The sequence below is a fragment of the Rhinolophus ferrumequinum genome, chromosome 22 (assembly GCF_004115265.2).
Source record: "Rhinolophus ferrumequinum isolate MPI-CBG mRhiFer1 chromosome 22, mRhiFer1_v1.p, whole genome shotgun sequence".
Classification (NCBI taxonomy): domain Eukaryota; kingdom Metazoa; phylum Chordata; class Mammalia; order Chiroptera; family Rhinolophidae; genus Rhinolophus; species Rhinolophus ferrumequinum.
In genome coordinates this window covers 7,217,467-7,237,559 of record NC_046305.1, presented here as the reverse complement: position 1 = coordinate 7,237,559, position 20,093 = coordinate 7,217,467, and the positions used below count along the sequence as shown (strand labels likewise).

General features: G+C 40.9%; 1 protein-coding gene across 2 annotated transcripts; it reads right to left on the bottom strand.

Moving 5' to 3' along the window:
- Positions 1–427: 427 nt before the first annotated feature.
- On the bottom strand, positions 428–19,342 carry FMO2 (flavin containing dimethylaniline monoxygenase 2). 2 transcript variants are annotated; one of them, XM_033092740.1, is made up of 9 exons: positions 19,237–19,342; positions 18,737–18,902; positions 11,180–11,368; positions 8,722–8,884; positions 7,990–8,132; positions 5,550–5,749; positions 3,925–4,280; positions 1,789–1,861; positions 428–855 (listed from the first exon to the last, which is right to left on the bottom strand). In XM_033092740.1, exons 2-9 carry the CDS (start codon positions 18,866–18,868, stop codon positions 504–506), a joined length of 1,608 nt encoding a protein of 535 aa, XP_032948631.1. In that variant the 5' UTR covers positions 18,869–18,902; positions 19,237–19,342; the 3' UTR covers positions 428–503. The 2 variants fall into 2 exon arrangements, with proteins under 2 accessions (XP_032948631.1, XP_032948632.1); XM_033092741.1 differs by having other exon boundaries at positions 18,737–18,907; positions 19,237–19,338.
- Between the last annotated feature and the right edge of the window lie 751 nt (positions 19,343–20,093).

Genomic DNA, 20,093 nt, shown 5'->3' with positions numbered 1-20,093 from the left:
TTTTGAGTGATTCCCCGGTAAGTAAGTGGAGCGTGACCTAACGTCTGAGGACGTTGTCAGCAAAGAGTCTGGACAGGAAAACTATCCAGAAGATCACAATGAAAGATCACTCAGGAATTCAAGTATTTACCCACGGTTTAAATTTTCCAATGATTGAAACCATGGGGCCTGCTTTCCATTCTGTGCAATTCTGCTATTTTCCACACAGCTCACCTATGTCAGGTCTGGCAGCACTATTTAGCCTGTGTTATTTTATTGTCCTCTTTGGAAAGCCTGGTGAACTGTAGGGAAGTGTGAAATGGCAAAGACCTTTTATGACTCAATTTTGGTTTTGTACATAGACCTAGTTATGCTAATTCTCCCCAGTTATCCTGCTCTTCTCAACTCTCAGATTTAGACTATAGATTTAATTTTTTTTCTTTTAGTCTTTTTTTTTTTTTTTTTTTTTTTTTGCTTGAAGAGGTACTGACTGACAATAAAGGCAAAAGCGTTAGACCGACAGATTAGAACCACTGAAGTTGGGAAAAAAAGGCCACAACGGCAGCAAGAAGCCCCAGGATTTTTAACAGGAAGGAAACTGGGAAATGAAGAGAAGATTTTACAGTGCGTGTCTTTAACGGCTTTAGCATCCTTTGTTTCTGGGTAAGGATGGCACTCCTGGCTCCTTCCCATTGCCCAGGCCCCGCCAGACGATACTGATAGGAGTTGCAGGGTCCAAAGTAGAGTTTCACAGCCAGTTGAGGATCTTTTAACACTAGAGCGAGGAGGTCCGGCTTGGCACCTATCTCTAAGGCGAGCTCGTCCAAGTAATCGATGTAATGGGTCTGCAACATCTGGCTCTTGCTCTCGCCAAACCTTAATGAAGAAAGTAAGAAGGGCAGATTCACGGGATGTTCTAAGTTACCTGCGAACAGTAGGCATGCAATAGCTATCGAATGGATGGGTGAGTTTTGAGTGACTATCGGGTGGAAAGTGTCGGCTCATCTCAGTAGGAGGCGCCCATTTCGGATCGACTGTAGGCTGTCACATAAAGAGCCATGAATACACGTGGAAGTTCTAGGAATGTGACCAAATTTACCACTGTGATTCTTATTTGGTATTTACTCAGCAGAGTGCCTGCCCGTCCGGATCGCTGCCAAGGTGCGTGAGGTAACACAGATGCAAGGCTACCTCAGTGTCCCGCACAGAGGAGACACTTAGGATTCGCTTGTTAAATTATTCAAGTACCTGGCACTCTGGCTGGCATAGGATGGTCAACGACTGTTAGATGGATTAGAATTTGACCATGAGGTAACCTGTTCGTGTGATGTAAGACTCCAAGTCAACTTTCCCATGGCACTCGAACCTTCAGTTCACATCAACCTCTTTTCTAATTTACTTGGATGGGCCATCCCCCAGCTCACTTTCCAGAGATAGGCTACTGCCACCACCATTGTCCCCATCCCATTTCCTCTCTAACACAGAGTGTGGGTGGCTTGAGAAGATGTGGAATCTAACATGGGCATTTTACAAAATTGAAATTAAGTCAAAGGGAAAATGCTCTGATTCGGTAAAATTTCTATCTTTAAGTAGTCGGTCCTTCAACTCCTGTATATAAGAGCCACCTAGGAAGAACATGAAAATACAAATGTCCAGTCTCATCCGGAGATTCTGATTCAGTTGGTCTGGGCCGTGGCCCTCGCGTTTGCTTTTGTAACGAGCAGCTAGATGGTTCTTACAGGTGGTTAGAGACCTATGCTTTGAGAAACACTGGCTGTAGTTAAAGAATTTTAAGAAACGCATTCTTACAAGTCAATCCTTTTTTTGTTCCTCTTGCTGATGTCTGCCATCATAGTCCTCTCTGAGGGCAAGGTGCACACGCCTAGAACAGGAAAGGCTGGTTGAGTCCTGGGTTTGATTCAATAGCTTTGCTTTGTCTAGTACTTGATTTCTACCATTAAACAATGGCTGTTTACTGGTGTTACACCCCTCGGGGCTGCTGCGTTGTTGAACTCCAGTGAGCACCACGCCCTGTGAGTTCTGTATGATGCCCTGTGGAGCTACAGCATGAACTCTGAGATGGAGAGGGTAAGAGAAGAGGCTGGAGAAGGAAGGCAAGCCCAAGGAGGAGTCGGGAAGCCACGCCAGGTGGCCTGAGCTCTATTCTGACGGTGATGGGAAGCTGTGGGAGGGTTTTCTGTAGGAGGTGATAAGATGAGATTTGCTTTTGAAAAGATCCTTCTCGCTGCTGAATTTCAGACAATGGGCTCCAGGGAAGTGAGTTTAAAGGCAGCAGGGCCAGTAAAGGGGCTGCTCCAGCAAGCCTGGTGAGAGAGAGAGGAGTGCAGACTGATGTAGGGCAGTGGGATGGAAAAAGTAGGTTGATGCAAGAGTTACCATCGTGTGCTAGGACCCCATACCCCATCCACAAGGGTTCCCTGAGCTTCAGACATGTTGAAAAACAGTTCCCCCTGGATGTGGCTTGTCATCAGACATCTCAGATTCGGTAAGTCCCAAACTGAGCTCGTCTTTGAAGCCCTCCTGCTCAGGCTTGCATCTTTTCCCACACACCCCTTCTCTATTCACAACACTGATGTCCACCCAGGTTCCGTGGCCAGAGATTGGCAAGTCATCATTCTTGATTCCTCTCTCTTTCCTACTTTTCCCACACTGAGCCAGTCAGTATGTCCTGCTGATTTTATCCTTAACTACTTCTCACATGTATATCGTCTCCTCCCCTGGGTCTGTCTGCCTGGCTCAGGTTGCATCATATTTTAGTACAGGCTATTACAGTAGCCTTCTTTCTGGTCTCTAAGACTCCATTCTTTTCTCCTTTCAAGTCTGCCTTCCACACAAATGCTGACATAATGTATCAGAAATGTAAATCTGCTAATGTCTCTTCCTTGCTTACAGCCTTTCATTGGGTCCTCTGTCTGAAGAGCTTTCTAAAATGAAGATTCTGGGTCTTCGGGCCAGATTTAATCAGGGTCCCTAAGGACCCACCGGTTGATTTTTATTTGGAGTTAGATTTGGGATGAGCCGCTCTACATTTTATATTCAAGCTCCTTAACGTGCCTTACAATGTTCTCGTGTCTTGGTCCATGACGTGTCACATATCATGTTCTAGGAGTGTCAGACAGCCTGTAATTCTCCATGTGCATCCTGCCTCTGCACTCTAGCTCAAGAGACTCCCTTTTCTGCACCTGAGAAATTCAGTCTTCTACAAAGTTTTCCTTCACCACACGCTCTCCCCTTGTCCCACCCTGCTATTGCTACGCGCCTTCTCTCTCTTTCCCACACACTCCATACATCCCTCTATCAAAGTATCTGTCTTATTATGTGAAACTGATCTGTTTAAATTTCTCTCTATCCCACCAGCTGCCAGCACAGGGCTAGGTATACAATGTGTTTTTGTTGAGCTGTGTTGACTCTTGGGTTGGTGAGAGAACAGCCTTCTGAGCAGTAGAAAGTGCTACACAGATGCTGAGATAGAAACCTTTCAATAATTTTATAACTTTGTAGGGATCTGTGAGGTTCAATTGCTTAGGTAGTAAGAGTTCATTTGGAGTGAAGTGCAGTGCAGGCTGTAGGTCTCTTGATTTTCACATATTCTGAGGAATTTGTAAACATCATATAGGTAAAACCAGGAGTTATAGGTGTTTTCCTTCTCAGCGGTTCTCTCATGAGTCAAAGAAAGGATAATATGTGCTTAACTTTATGCCAATCAAAATTCTCTGAATTTTCTAATAGTTCTAATTTTCTAAGAAATGATGGAAGGTATTTATTACTATTGTATCTCTATATTTGTTATTTTGTGATGTCTGCACTAACTTTTCAGGATGTAAATCTTATGAGAACAGCCAAGGTAGGCAACCTCTAAACTCACTGTTGAGCAAACTCCACCAGGTAGGACACCCTCAGCCACTCACTTGCCTACAGACTTACCTTTGAAAACTCTCGTCACCCAACGGGCTTGAAGTTCAACAGTTGGGAAAATGGAACCGAGGGGCTGGATGAGACCAATGCAGGCAAGGGTTGACTTCTCCAGCTGAGGAGGGAACACATACTTATACAGTGAGACCATGTTATCCTCTACTTTAACAAGTGAATCTTCAAGGAAAGGAAAAGAGGACGTGTATCCTGTTGCAAAGACAATGGCATCCATGTCCTCCTCCACCGTCCCATCCTCAAAGATGGCAGCAGTTTCTGTGAGCTCTGTCACTCTGGATTTCACCTTGATGGCTCCACAGAGTATACGGCTTGGAAGATCGTCATTTACTACCGGCTCTTTCATAAGATATCTGCAACACACCGAAGAAAACACTCAGTAGGACCATTTAATGAGGAGTCTGGGACCCTCTGGATGTTTTACGGGGTTGGTTCTGTAAATCAAGAAGTTTCTCAATTATCCATAAAACTTTCTAATTTGATTAGGTGTCCTGGCCCAGCCTTACTACCTGGCCCAAGCCTCTGGCTTTATTTCCACGTCACCAATCTCTCCTCTCAACACAGGAAAAACATGTAGGTGATGGGGGTAAAAGGTATTCTGAAACAGGAAGCATCCCCGATGACTTAGACGAAGTGGCAGTGCCTGTGGTCAGTCCCTGACTATGCTAGTGGTTATTATCCTGTGGGTATTTCTACCATTCTTTTATGTTATCTACCTTTCATTATCTTACTGTTAATCTCTATCTGATCAGAAGGAAGGAAGGGGAAATTTGTGACGTTCTCATTCGTTTTGAAACGTAATAAGGGATCAGTGTGGAAATTAATGTATAGAATTAAGTTTGAAGATATTTGTTATGAGACCCGTAAGTCTCACATACGGTGATAGCATGGGTGATAAAGCAAAGTCTGCTTGTATTTCTTAAATTCTTTTTTGTAGATTTGAGAACCATGTTAAAAAATAGTAAGACAATACACGCTACATGTATCTGATCTCAGAATACAGTAGTCACATGGCATTGGTAGAAATATTCCAAAGCTCCTCTGCGTTTTTATTTTGAAGGGAAGGAGCTTGCTATCAGCTAAATTAAAATAAACATCTATAATGTTTGCTTGTGTTTATATATCTATATAATATACTATATATCTATAATATGTGCTTGTGTCAGTGATGGATAACTTGGAGATGAACAGAGATTTTTTTTTTTTTTTTTTTTTTTTTTTGCCCATGGGACGAATCCTCATGATATAGAGAGTTAGCAAAGCATGAGTTATCAGATGGAGAATATGACACACGTTTCCCATGACAACCCACTGAAAGGAAGGTCAGAGTCTCTTAAAGCAGCCCTGCTGATGTTGAACAGCTCTGGGTATTAGAAAGTTCCTTCCCTGATCTATTCTGCTGTCTGGAGCAGCTCATACCATTTCTACTTGATCTTCTTAAGTATTTACTTTTCTACAGACACACCGAACAAATTTGGCATTCAAACTCCAGGACCTATGTGATAATAACTATATTGTTAGGTTGTGGCTTGAACTACCATGTTGGTTCTTTGCAAAGAGAGGCACTTCTGACAACCTTACTTACCGATGAGTATGCCATAAAAAAAGCAAAATAACTCGACCTGTTTTGAGGCTCAAGGCCATAATTTTCATGGTCGAACCACTGGTTCATCTGTCGTTCCATCATCCACTTTTGAAGTGTTCGTGGCAGGACCCTTTGGAGCATGGACCTAAACCGGGTGTGCCACACTATGTCCCAGGGATAGCCACATTCAGAGATACGGCTCATGACCCAGGAACCATGTCTGGTGCTCATAAATACCTGTAAGCAAAGAGGAATACCATTTACGTTAGGGCATTGTCCCTTTTGGGAGGAAACTACTGGGTAGGTGACACATCACGTGTACAGCCCCAGAATTTGCTGAAATGTTCTGTTTTAAAGATGACCTCCAAGTGAAGCACCTTCTAGTTTTCGCTGGTCTGTGGCAACTGTATTATAGAAGGGGTACCCCGTGGTATATACACCAATAGAGGAAGACTGCACCAGTCTTGAGAACTCGTATGGAAACACAAGGAAATCTTTGGGCTAATACCCATCGTAAAATCCACAACTCTACTGTGTTTATAGTTGTGGTTCGATGCTTCTTCCCTCCTCTCGTCTTTTCCACCCACCCAAGTTTCTTTGATAGTGAAGGTGAATAGTTATAACCCTAGGAAATGTATGGTTACAGCCCAGTGACTATGTAGACGTAAATGTATGGATCTCTGTTTACCTGCAGTAGGAGTAACAAGGTGAATCAACTTCCTCCCATACTTAAAAGAATGTTTTACATATTCTACAAGTTAAAAACTCTGAACTTAGACTGATTCCCAATCTCTTCAAATGCACACCTGATTCCTCGTTCAGATGTATTTTTCCCCTTGCTTACTCAGATTTCTCTCACTTTCAAAATGTGTTTTGAAATATACATAAAAATACATGTTCAACTATGTATTTTGCCTTGCTTGCTGTTGCTCCCCCATTGTCCAAATGCATATGTGAATTGTTTCTCAAAATTTTATGTACCATCCTATGAGTTCGACTGTAGAAGGCTGTCCCAGATAAAGACTTAGATGTGATTTCACTTGTAAGGAAATCGATTCACTTAAGTGTTTGAGATCATGGGCTGTAGACCCAAGACCCTGGATCTAGACTGCCTAGATTTGAATCCCAGCCTTGCTACTTACTAGCTGTAATGTCTTGAGCAAGTTATTTCAACCTCTGTGCCTCAGTTTCTCTCTCTGCGAAATGGGGGTAATAATAGTACCTGCCTCGGGATTGTTATGCAGATCAAGTGAGATGATACATGAGTACGTAAAGCATTTAAACTATTGCCTGCTAGCTATTATTACTTTGTGAATGTAGGGCTGGAGGAGAGGAGTTTCATGTAGTGTCACACATCTGGGATAAGCCAGAATTTGGAGACAAATTTTGCTGGGAAGGACCTCAACTCCTTAGCTTGTGAAGTAGCACTTATGCAAAAACAGTGTTACGTTGTTGGTCTGTGTGTGGTGATATGCGCATGTCCCAGTTGTCCCCTGCTGTTGCCCTTATGTTGACTTGACAGTGCTTTGATGAGGTATTAGGTATTATGCTTAAATATTTCCATGAGTGTCTCTTTCCCTTACTGTCTCCTCCTCTTTCTTGTCCCTGACCGAAAGGTGACTCTGACAGGTCCCAGTGTCACCCCTTCATTAACCTGCTGGGGAGGAACCATGTTTGTTTATCACATTTGCTGCTGGGCATCGCAAGTCCAGAAAGTGTGAGACTCAGGATGGAATGGTTGTGCTAGTTGGGGCCATGGCCGTGGTAGGTCTCGTGAAGTCAGAAGATGCCGGGCTGAGGAGCCTAGTTTATAAGTGACAGGGTCCCTGGGTCCAGGCCTGCTGGGAGGGAAGGCGTTGGAGAAAGGAACCCTAGCGATTTTCCTGTCTTTGCTCAGGTCTGTCCCAATCATTGTCATTGGCATTATTGGCATCTCGCAATGCTTGATTCCTTGGCAGCTCAGTCTTGTCATTGCTGAGCAGGGGCAAAGGTGACAGTGGGTGGAAGGCCTCAGCATGCACCTAAATACCTGGGATCTTGGTTGGGAGTCTTACAGTCAAATTCATCTTTTTTTTCAGGGCCCTTGGATAACCAGTGATTATTTACATTTCAAACATAATTCAAGTATGCACTAAATTTCTAAATGACACTCCCCAAAATATGAACAGGTCAACTTCTCACTCAGCCCCCTGGGTAGAAACAAGCTGGAAGTCACCTGGTCCAAGCTTCCCTTTTAAAAAGTGAGAGAACCATATCCCGGACAAGGGAAATGACTCATCCTAGGGCACACAGTTGAAAGTGGCAGACCTGGGAGGTCAACTCTGGCTTCTTGACTCCCAGAGTTTCTATGGTACCACACTGAGCAACCAACCAACCAATTAATGAGTAATGGAGCCTTGATTCCACGGCTCAGATTTTTCGGTGTGGCCTCCGCTTTCCTCTCCTCCATGGCACCAGGTCAACAGAGAACCCTTCACCTGAGCAGCCTTCTTACTCAGCTCCACTGCAATATCTGACGCAGAGTTTCCTAATCCAATCACCAGGATGTGTTTCCCCTCAAATCCCTCTGGGTGCTTGTATTGGCGGCTATGGAAATACTGGCCTTTGAACTTCTCCATACCTTCAGGAGAAAAAAGAGAGAAGCCTGTCAACTTTGTCAAGTTAATGCCAATCAAACTGCATCGTCAACTTTTCCTTTCTAGGGTCAATCATTTGTTTGGCCTCTTCCCTGCTTAGGGGAGTTGCAATGGCAAGGCCAGATAGCGAACTCCACGTCTAAAGCATATAAGAGCTGTTAAGCTATGGTCCAAGAGCAAAAGAGTTTCCAGGAACTCTCCTCAGGATCCCTGTCCTGTGGGCAGGCTTCTGTGGAAAAGGCTGCAGGGAGAGAACAGAGTCACAGGTGTTTGACAGGGTGGAAAAAGGCCACGGCAGTACATGGTGAAAAGGGCCTGTCCACCAGAGAGCCAGCGTAGGTGAGAATTCCCTGAAATGCTGACTCTGGAGAAGGTTAGCTGAACTCCCTGGGTAACGAAGACCCAGAAAGGTCAATAGAAACAAAGATGGCATTGGGAGTCTTTTGTCCTTCTAGCTCTATCCCAATCTTACTATTGTCCCCAAATTGCAGCCGCTAATTCTGCCTATTGATCCAAATTGCATATAAAGTGCCTAGACACCTACTCCACAAAGCTGGGGATCCCCGGCCTCACCTGGAAATGCTTCCAGTGGGATATGAGGGACGATGTGATGGCCACTGCAAACCATAACTGCGTCGAAGACAGCCCTTTGCTCCCGGCCTTTGGTCTCGGTGACAACCTCCCATTGGCCAGAGGACGCGAAGTCAGAGCGTTTTTTCACACTGAGGACAGTTGTCTTAAACAAAAACAGAGAAGACACCACGGGGAATTAATCTGGCCTCATTACAGGGGCCTTGACCAGCACCCCAGGAATGGGGATGGGTAGAGTGCCGTGTGTGATTCCATTTAGGTTCCGTTTGAATCCATTTCAAGCCAGTTACGGCAAAGCGTGCCTTTCCCACTCTGCTTTGGCAGGGAGCTACCGAGGACGTGCTGCTTTGTGCAAGAGGCCGGATCAGCAGTGGAAACCAGTCAGTTAAGGACTAAGTAAGCATTGGGGCGAAATGCGAGATAAATTCTGGGCGACGTGCAAACACATGTTTACCATTCAAGTGATCACACAGTCTGTATTTACCAAGAAACTTGTGTGTGTCCCCTCTCTGTGCAGACTAAGCACTGTGCACTAAGCACTTTGCATACTGCCCGATACCTTGCCAGCATTCCACGGATGGCAGTTCATGTTTCGTATTTTTAAAGCAGAGTCCATCATGTCCACGGTCTCATTTGGATGAAACAATTTATTGGTTCATTAATATCTTAAAAATGTAGCTCACGGTCTGGAGGTCTGTGAGTTTTTAAAGGTGTACTTAAAGGTCGTATGTCTGCTGTATTTAAGTAACAATATCAAACGGAAGCAAAGCTTGTCTCACTTTTCGGGGGATGGCATGCTTCTCTTGTTTGCAAGTACCTGAATCTCTTATATATGCTTTTCAAAGCTTCACATATTTTTCAAAATGTTACATTGGCAACATTTGAAGTTGTTCACATTTAAAAACGTATATGGGATATTAGTAGAAAGCTTATGAAAATGTCTGGGCATTTTCAGCAGAGAGTCAAGATTGCAGAGCTGTAGTCCAGGGTAGTATGTCAGTGAAAGTAGTGTGGCTTCTTGCTGTTCAAAAGGCAGTTCAAGGACTGACACCTTTAGTATCTCTTGGGAGTTGATTAGAAATGTAACAGAGCCCTGTCCAGTTAGAACTGGGCCTTGACGTCTTTTGGCTTATCCCAACTCAGAGACCAATAGATAGAAGTCAGTTTTCCTAACCCCTCTGCAACCTCCAGAAACCAGTGACAGCCATAAGACAAAGAATTCTAACATGATCTTTGAAAGAACAGATAACATAAATTATGTATTGTAAGAGGGCAATATTTCTGTTAAATAGATTGATAGCTAAGTGGACAAAGACCTATAAAATCTTCTGGTATAACAAATCTATCATTCATAGGGTGGATCTACCAGGAATTGGGGGGAAAAACTACATTAGATGGAACTGGGCACTTTAATGGTGTTTACAAATACAGATTTTCACCCAAATCAACTACTACTGTGTTTCCTTAAAAATAAGACCTAGCCGGAAAATCAGCTCTAATGTGCCTTTTGGAGCAAAAATTAATATAAGACCCGGTCTTATTTTACTACCATATAAGACCGGGTCTTATATAATATAATATAATAATATAATACTGGGTCTTATATTAATTTTTGCTCCAAAAGATGCATTAGAGCTGATTGTCTGGCTAGGTCTTATTTTCGGGGAAGCACAATATAAATTAACTTATGAACCTGGGACAAAACTAAAATTACTGAGAAAATGAGACGTGTTAAAAAACTAATCTCCACTAAGAGTTATTTATTTAGAGTTCTACTTTAAATTTTATTTCTTAAGCACAATTACTAGTTCTCAGAGTAAAGGTTATTGATAAAAATTCAGCAGACATGGTTAGTGAGCATAGTGGCTTTTTTTCTTGTTGATTAATTGTTTTCGAGAAAGCACAGGAAAAATAGTTCTGATTGTATTTCAAAATGATCTGCCCATCTTCATCTTGCTAGAGAGTGCATCTAGAAAAAAATAATTAGCTAAAGTAGTTTCTACAGGCTTCTTAGATGAATGGAGAGCTGTCAGTTTATTTAACACATTTTTCTAAAAAATGCTGTTTCTATAGAGAAGGTAAGAAAATGAAATATCAGCTTGGTGTTTTCCATATGTCTTTTAAGGGACATGCGGGTAGGACCCTTCAGTGGTTATAAATATTACTTTAAATGCAGTTTAACCATCAATATAACCAATCATCAAAACCTTTACTTTTAACAGATGATTTTTCTTTTAATGTGTATGATCTATAATATCAAGGGTAATTCTGGAGGTATTGTGTCATGCTCTGATCTTCCAGCAAACCATTGGATTAGAATACTTTGTTTTGTTCACAAGTTCTTTCATTACCAGAGTAACTTCTTTATTTAAACGTGATCTGAACTAATGTAGAGAAAACCATTCCCTCCACCCCCTGCCCACCCTCCCAAATTCAATACCTGGAATTGAATATATTTTAGAAGATCAAAGTTTTGGGCAAAAATCCTGAAATATTCCAGGAGCTTAGAATTATGCAGGAAGTTTGGAAAATCTTCAGGCATTGGAAAGTCACTGAAACAGGACATTTCTTTGCTGGTGTTGGTGATGACAGATTGATAGATGCTCGCTTGGCCATCTTCAACATTTTCCTAAAGGATCAAATAAGAGAGTGATGATCATACATTAAAAAAAAAAAAAAATCCCTGGGTATCCTGCTCTTCTCTCTAACTTTCACCCCTGGGTGATTTGATCCTCTTTCATTGCGATTGAAATGTCTGGGTGATGAGGTCAGAGTGCGTGTTCCATGATCCTGTGTGATAGATAGCACGTAGGTGGGGCCTCCCAGTGTCCCTCCCTGGAGGGGCTATTGCCATTGGTGGGTTTGGAAGTGGGAACTTCTTTGGGTATATTTAGCACCCCAGGTCTCTAACTTTTTAATGTCAGTATTGTGACAACCAGTTTCTTCCTAAAACTCCCCCTGGTGAGGCTATGCCCACCTTCTGCCTCTTTAGGAACCAATAAACCCTGGGACAATGGTCAGAGACCATAATAGAGAATTTCAATTAAAATGAGTACTTTTGGGGGCAGGGAGTTTTCCCATGTTGATTTGAACCCCCTGCCTTCACTTTATGCAAATCGACCTTGGTCCAATGATGAAAGTGAGCAGCATTGATACCAATCAAACCTTAAACTTGATTTGAAATGTTAGTGGGTGTGCTTTGTAAAACAGGAGGCAGCACAGGCTGTGGCTGTGGTTGAGTTTATAATTTCCTCTACAAGAAGTGCTCTGCTTGATGATAATATCTTTTATGTTAAATCATGACAAGAGCCAAGGACGGTGATTCATTTTCCCTGATATCGTATCAGCATGTTATCAAAGAGGCTTTTAGAGGACAGTTTAAATAATGCTATCCAAGAACTCCTTAATAGATGCTTCTGCCTATGCAGAGACGAAGGCATCATCCAGGCAAAGAGTAGTTGCTATTATGATTCAGCATTGGAGAGGGTTTTTGGAAAAACATGGAAGGGTTATAGGAGTTCGCTGATTAATTGAAATAAATTACTTAATCAGACAAAAACAGCACTATAGTCTCTTCCACAGAAGAGTAAATAAAGTAAATATTTCCCTGTAATCCCATGGCCACAATAATTAATTGTCCATGTTCCTTTCTCATCCTAACTCATAGAAAATCATTACTTTCCTGCCAAGATTTAGATCAAGGCTTCTTGGATTTTTGGCAACACTGAAAGAGGCAGCCTGGATTAGCAGAAGGAGTTAGACACAGGTTTAAATTTGTCTCTTTCAGTTTGTGTGAGCCTGGGCCAGAGCAGTCCCCTGAGCTGTGAAACAGGGATGTAGTAGATGCTGAGTAGTGGTACATATGGTTATTGGGGAGGAAGTTCTAAGTTTTAGCAAAGCTGTCAGCTACTGCTCACTGTTCACGGCAGTATAAGAAAAGCACCTTGGGGAGTGGATCTGAAACCAAAGTAACTGATCCAGGCACACTCACGCTCACACTTGAGTTTTCTGATTTTTTCGGTACGAGAGGTTGTACTTGATTTTGTTGAACAAACTAAACAGAGTCTGGAGGCTTCGCTAGAAATAAATGATAAAGATTTTTTTTTTCAAGGGTCTTAGGGTTTGCAAACAGGAAACACAACTAGGCAATACCCAGAGTGTTCCAAAGAAGAAAGAAAAGCTAAGAGTTATAGTAAAAGGTTAATTCTTGAGAAGAATCAGTCCTGCATTCTTAGCCTCTGGATTGATTCAAGGTGGTAATTCTCTAGATGACCAGTGGTCTGGGTAATGGACCCCAGGTGGTCTGGATGCATGAATATTCTTTCCTTAGTCCACCACAGGGAGTAATCAGGATTACCTGGAGGTTTGATGTATGTCCAGGACGGGCAAGTTCAAAAGTTTAAATTCCCAGGCTAGTAAGAACAAAACAACATTGTTTCCTCATACCTCAGCCTACTTCATTTTAGTAATTTAGCAGCTTGACTATAGTGACTCATTTTATTTCTTCACTCTATACCTCAGTTTCAAAGAGTTAAAAAAGAGTTAACTGTGAGATTTTGCCATATAATATATATATTTCTTCCTCTCTTTCTTTCCCATATATCTGTCCATTTAGCCATCCGTCCATCTATTCACTCATGCCTACTCAGGCCAGGAGTCAAATGCTTTTTCCAGGGGCACCATGTTTATCTTTCCTAGTCCAGAATCAAGGCTCAGATGATAACTTTTTTGCAATTCCAAATGGTTTGGTAAACGCTAGTCAGATTAGGGTATGGCAGCTTTCTAGGTGATTAGAGTCCGGTGTGGTGTTTATTGTTAACTGTATGTAAGTGTTAGAATGCAAAGGGAGTTTGTATTAAAATATGAAGTGATTTCTGTCTCATACACAAAGGACACGATGTTTTGAACTCTGGATGAATAAATGATGATAGCTTTATTTTCAAACACTAGCTTCAAATTGCATAATACTAGAGTCACACTGATTGTGTAAACTGTTTCTGGATGTTTCAGCACGATGGAACACAGTATTCTTGGCAAGACTGAGTGTCTATGAGTTTCTTATCCCACCAAGTTCTCAAAATCAGAAATATTTCATCAAGCAAAAAAATACTAATTTTTTTTCAAGACCAGATAGTTTTATAAGTAGTCCCTTTTATAAGTAGAGTTAAACATCAGGGCTTTGGAATCAGACTGGGTTGATATTCTACTTCTACTACTTTTAATGGCTTTATAACCACGAGCAGCTTACATTAAGTCAGTTTCCTCATTTTCTCCTGTAAAATGGGGTTCATTAATAATTCCAACATCAAGCAATTTTTATGAGGCTTTGATTAGTTTCGATAAAGTACTTAGCACAATGCTTGGCTCTAATTAAGTGCTCAGTACACGTTTGCCTCTGTTGCTATTATTTTGGGCCACTAGAGTTAATCTTACTCAATCTGGCATGGTTTAAACTAAGATTGACTGTTACACAATAGCCAACATATTAGTTTCTTCAAGTGCCAATACATTGGCTGCAAAGTGTGGTTGGCTTCTCAGGTCAATTTTAACTAATGAGAAGAACTGGTTCTGATGTCTGAGCCCCTCTGATAATTTCAGCGTTAGGACAAGGCTTTCCTGTCGAAAAAAAACCTTTTTTTTTTCTAAAATGAAATGACAGTGAAATGACATATTGAAATATGACAGTGTTAAAGTTTACAGGGAGTTCTATACTTAAACCATTTTATATCTAAGAGGCTTTTGTGGTTTGTCAACAATTGATGATAACATTACAATTCTCATTCAAATTGGTTTGGAATATTGGCTCTTGGGGGAGTCACATTTTAAGACAGAAAGTGATATTTCAGCTCAAATCTAGTCAAAGGAAAACAAGATAGAGAGATATTAGAGACTATTATATGAAGATTAATTAAAATAAGCCGAGTACAGGTGACTCTTGAATAACACAGGTTTGAACCGCCTGGGTCCACTTATACATCGTTTCCTCCCCCCCCAATAAATATGTACAATACTCTAAATTCTATTTTCTCTTCCTTATGCTTTTCTTAACATTTTCTTTTCTCTAACTTACTTTATTGAAAGAATACAGTATATAATGCATATAATACCCAAAATATGTTAATCGACTGTTTATGTTTTGGGGAAGACTTCCACTCAACAGTAGGTTATTATTATCGGAAGGTAAGTTTTTGGGGAGTCAAAAGTTATACGTGGATTTTTTACTGCGTGGGGGTTGCCCCCCAACCACCATTCAAGGATCCAGTGTATATGTAGCTGGAAAAAGATTTATTTATATCCAAATGTAAAACAGTGCAAACACGAAAGACAAAAAACCCCACAAAAGCAAGGTATATTGGTAACTTCCCTCTGAACACAGGTGTCAGGAACAGTGAAGGAGACAGAGCAGGTTAGTGGCTGAAGGGAGATCATGCTTTTCTCTCTCAGTACCTCAGGAATCTGACAGACCTTCATTTGTGTTGTTTTTCTACCATTGGTGTTCCCTTGGGCAAGTTGTTTATCCTTATCCTTAGTTCCTTCTGTGTAAGTGGGAATAATTATAATACCTACTTCCTGGGAGTATTGTGAAGAAAAATGAGACGATACATTGCAAGTGCTTCCCATTACTGGAAAAAGTGTTAAAAATATGTTAATTACCCACCCATCCCATATTCCAAAACTGCCACTAGGGGGTGCTGGAGAACATTTAGGAAGAATTCAGCACCTCTGAGCAGGGCGTGAGGCAAGGACTCTTTTTTTGTTTATTGGGATGACAGTTGTTAGTCAAGTTACATAGATTTCAGGTGTACAATTCTGTGCTACATCACCTATATGTCACATTGTGTATTCACCACCCACAGTCAGTTCTCCTTCCATCACCATGTATTTGACCCTGTTTACCCTCATCTACGACCCTTCTTCCCCCTTTCCCTCTGATAATCACTAAACTATTGTTTGTGTCTACGAGTTTTTGTTTCTTCATTTGTTTGTCTTGTTCCTTTGTTGTAAAACTGAAAACAACAAAGGGACAAGGAGTCTTAAATTTTGTTTTAACTTATCACCCCTAAATGTGTTAAGTGATCTTAGAACGATTATGTTTGAATATAGAAATTGAAGAATAACCTATTTGCAAAGTCAATTCTAGAAGGTAGAGTGGTGCAGAGGCAAAGTTGCCCTGGGCCTGGGTGTGGAGGCTCCCAGCATCCTTTTCAGTACCTCCTCCCTTGGCAGTCCAGGCTCCTGGTAATCAAGACCTTCCTAGGACCCTCTGTGAAATTTTGCCTTATTGTATGTCTCACTCTGCAGGGAGCTTCGTTGTCTTCTTTGGGTAGAGAAAATTGTTTACATTTCTCTGTTGGATTTAGTTGTAAGACAGGTTTGAAATATGACAGTGTTAAAGTTTCCAGGGAGTTTTATACTTAAACCATTTTATATCTAAAAAGGCTTAATTAACTTAAATTTTAACCTAACTTTTCCAATCCATAGGAAGTTTCTCTAATTCTGAAATTTGAGACACCAGGAATAGGATAGCAGGAGAAATATTTTGGGGCAGAAAGTACCTTCCTGGAATTCATCAAGTCATATTTTTGACAAATCACTCAAAATAACTCTCACCTCTTCTGCTGCCAAATTAATGATAATCAAGTAAGGGACATTTGGCTCTTGGATAAGAAATCCCAAATAAAACTAAATAGTGAGACATTTATTATTAAATAGAAATTTGTTACAATTAAACATTTATTCCTGAGGTTAAAAATTCTATGTGGGGGATAAAATCCCAAATGGAATCTATAGGTAAACTGAGAGTGGACAAAAATAACACATCTTTGATTACGATAGAAATGACCACCTTGCGATGTCACCCTCTCAGGAAAAGCTATAATGATTCTAAGGACAAGTTGTTAGTAAGAAATGAAATGTGATCCAACTGTTTTTCCAGTTTCCTCTCTGCAAATTTTCTTGTCCTGTGTAAGTACCAACATCTCTATCGTAAGCTCTGGCTATGCTTAAATCATTGGATGAATAGATTTTAAAAATTGGTATTCGTGCAATTTTTGCCAAACTTGTCTCCTCATAGGAATCATTTGGGACTCTAAAGAAGATGTACGTATATACAATGGATTATTTCTCAGCCATAAGAAAAGAGGAAATAGTGCCATTTACGACAACATGGATGGGTCTTGAGATTATCATGCTAAGCGAAATAAGTCAGAAAAACTCGAAAACTTTATGATTTCACTCATATGTGGAATATAAAACTGAAAGCAACAAACAAATAAGACAAACAAACCAAAACTCATAGACACAGACAACAGTATAGTGGTTACCAGAAGGAAAGGGTGGTAGAAAAGGGTAAAGGGGGTCAAATATATAGTGACGGAAGGACATTTGACTTTGGGTGGTGAGTACACAATGCAATATACAGATGATGTATTATAGAAATGTACACTTGAAACCTATATAATTTTATTAACCAATGTCACCCTAATAAATTTAATAAAAATATGCTAAAAAAATACTTTGTTAGGGAAAAAATCTCCACAGGAGATTTTGACTCAGGAATTCTGGGCTCGTGTTCAAAATTCAGTAATTTAAGGAACCATCCAGGTGTATCTTACATACATTTAAGAAGCCAGATGTCAAACAATGCCCTTTGGCATGCAATTCAGTTTGAAGTGGCAAAGCACATGAGCCAATCTCCTCGCCATCCCCTAACTGGTCACCGTGTAGGGAGAACACTTGGGATGGCCTCTACTGATATGAGTCTGCGCTTCATGCTCTCATCCCTTTTGCTTTTCTCTGGCATATCCCGACCTGTTTTAATCCCCACCCCACAAGATGTACTTGATATGTAATCCTCAAGTTGTCACTGTTGAGGTCTGAGCTGAAATTTTGCTTAACCTCAGAGAATGGTTATAAGTAGGGACTTGGCTGTGTACAGAGACCCAGGTTTGAAAGCCAGTTCCTCCAGCTGTGACCCACGACTAAATCACTTACTCTCTCTCTCAGTGTCTGTTTGCTTTTCTATAAAATACAAACGTAGTTATTGTAGCGAACGATAACTTTACTAGAAGTTTGCACTTTATTATAAATTTTTTATTCGAAGTATCTTTCTTAATCTTCACAATAACACTGAGATCATTACACTTGTCCATCATTATCCCTATCGTACAGCTGAGAAAATGAAGACACAGGGATGTAAATAACTTGTCCAAGATCTCACACCTAGAAGGTGGCAAGTTAGTACTTAACTCGAAAGATTGTAGGAAGGAATCATTATGAATCTTTACAGCGATCCATCTATGTATCTTTCTCATTTTTATACAAATTCTGAAGGACAGCTGGCATTGTCACTATTTGGGTTTGGCTAATAGCGTGGATTTAATGAACAGAATATATTTAATAATACAGTTAAAGAATTTCCCAGCAGGTTCATCAGTAAAGCTAAGCAAACAAACAGAGTTGATTTGTCAGAGAAAAGTAAAAGTCAGTAGTAATAAGAGTACACGTTGTAAAAAAGCATTTGCTCAATGATTTGGAATAAAAGTGGTGTCTTGAAAAGATCCCTTGTCACTTCTATTTTGTAAAATGTCCTCTACTAGTGTTAGCATAATGCTTTGAGAGTGACCAACAGGTGGGCTGAGAGACAGTGGGTGGACTCCTAAGAAAGAGATCCTTCACATACCTGTAAAGATCTGGGAGAGATGCCAGCTGATTTCTTCAGTTCCTGTACAGATTCATGGAGTAAATCTGATCAAAACTGCTTAGGAAATCCCTCACTAGGGGTCATCAACAGCTACTGTGTTTCCCCGAAAATAAGACCTAACAGGAAAATAAGCCCCAGCATGATTTGTCAGGATGACAAATCCCCTGCACATCAGCCCTAATGTGTCTTTTGGACAAAAATTAATATAAGACCCGGTCTTATTTTCGGGGAAACACAGTCTGATTCACCATGCAATCGCAGAACAACCCATTCCATAAATGAGATCTCACGTACTGTGAACCGCCACAGTCCTCCGATATCTTCAGTCCTCTCAAAGCAAGTGGGCTCAAGTCCTTCATCCACACAGCACTTCAGAGAGATCAGGCCACTGACCCCAGCTCCAATCACTGCCACCTTCTTTGCCATGGTCTCTTGTCCAGGAGTTGATCAGTCAATGCTCCTACACTTGTGCAAAAGGTAAGAGAGTCCTTATGGTATGGTCAGGTAACGGGCTTTGAATGCTAAAACAGTGGTAACTTAATAAGCAGCACGAATTCAGTAATTCACGGAATCTCATTAGTCAGATTCCCAAGTCTCACCCACTTTGCACAAGGCTTTTTTACAAAGGCTTGGTGTACCATTGAAATGCAACACAACCCGTTTAACCAAGCCAAACGATTCAATTAACATCCTATAGGGAGGTTAGCCAAATCCACTTAAGGTCTTATAGTTGAGAGCTTTAGCATTTAGAGCTGAGCTTTTCCTGGTCAACTTCTTCCCCCTGTCATCCTTACCTATGTTGTTGCCTTTTGATGCAGTCTCTCTGTCACAGTTGTTTTTTTGTTGGTTGCGTGCTGGGAGGCAGTCAGAAGGGTTTTAAAAGTTGGAAGAGGCTGTGAGAAATGGAAAGTGCTTCTGAGAAATGGGAGGAGCCTCTTGATCCTTCAGCTTTCTGCCAGCAGAAACTCAAAGGGGTTTGTTAGTTCTGAAACTAAGCAAGAGACCCATATTCTGAAGTCCAGAGTAATGGTGGAATGTCTTTACAGTAATGACACTGTATGATACAGATACGACACACTTACACTCATCGTACAGATACTTTAAAAACCCTTTTTATAATGGAGGTGGCCAATGTTTATTTGCAAATTAGCAAATATGGATAAATGAGAAGTTTTCTTTTGTGTCTGATGACACGAAATGAGCAGTCTCTTAACTGTTAGCCTTTCTACCAACCTGATTTAAAAATCAGTGATTATTATTGATAATGAATTGATAAGGTTTGTAGTTATTCAATTTGTTAATGAGTTTGCCTGCGTCAGTCCTTACACTAGATTTGGTCACAGACATTCCCACACACCTACATCCTACACACGTTTAAATACTCACAAGGGTTTCACAGACGATCAGCTATGTACCCAACCACAAGAATGAAGTGCCCTTTGAGTTAGCATGCTCTCTAGGTCTCAGTATTCTTTTCTCATCTTATTTTGCATAATTGGTAAAGATGAGGGGAAGGGACATACTTATGTTTATTTATTACACAGGACTAAGTACACAGAAATTACAAATAGCATTTCATCAAATTTAGTTTGATGAAAATTAATATTGCCCGTTTGATTGAATAAGATATCAACAGGTCCAATTTACCAGT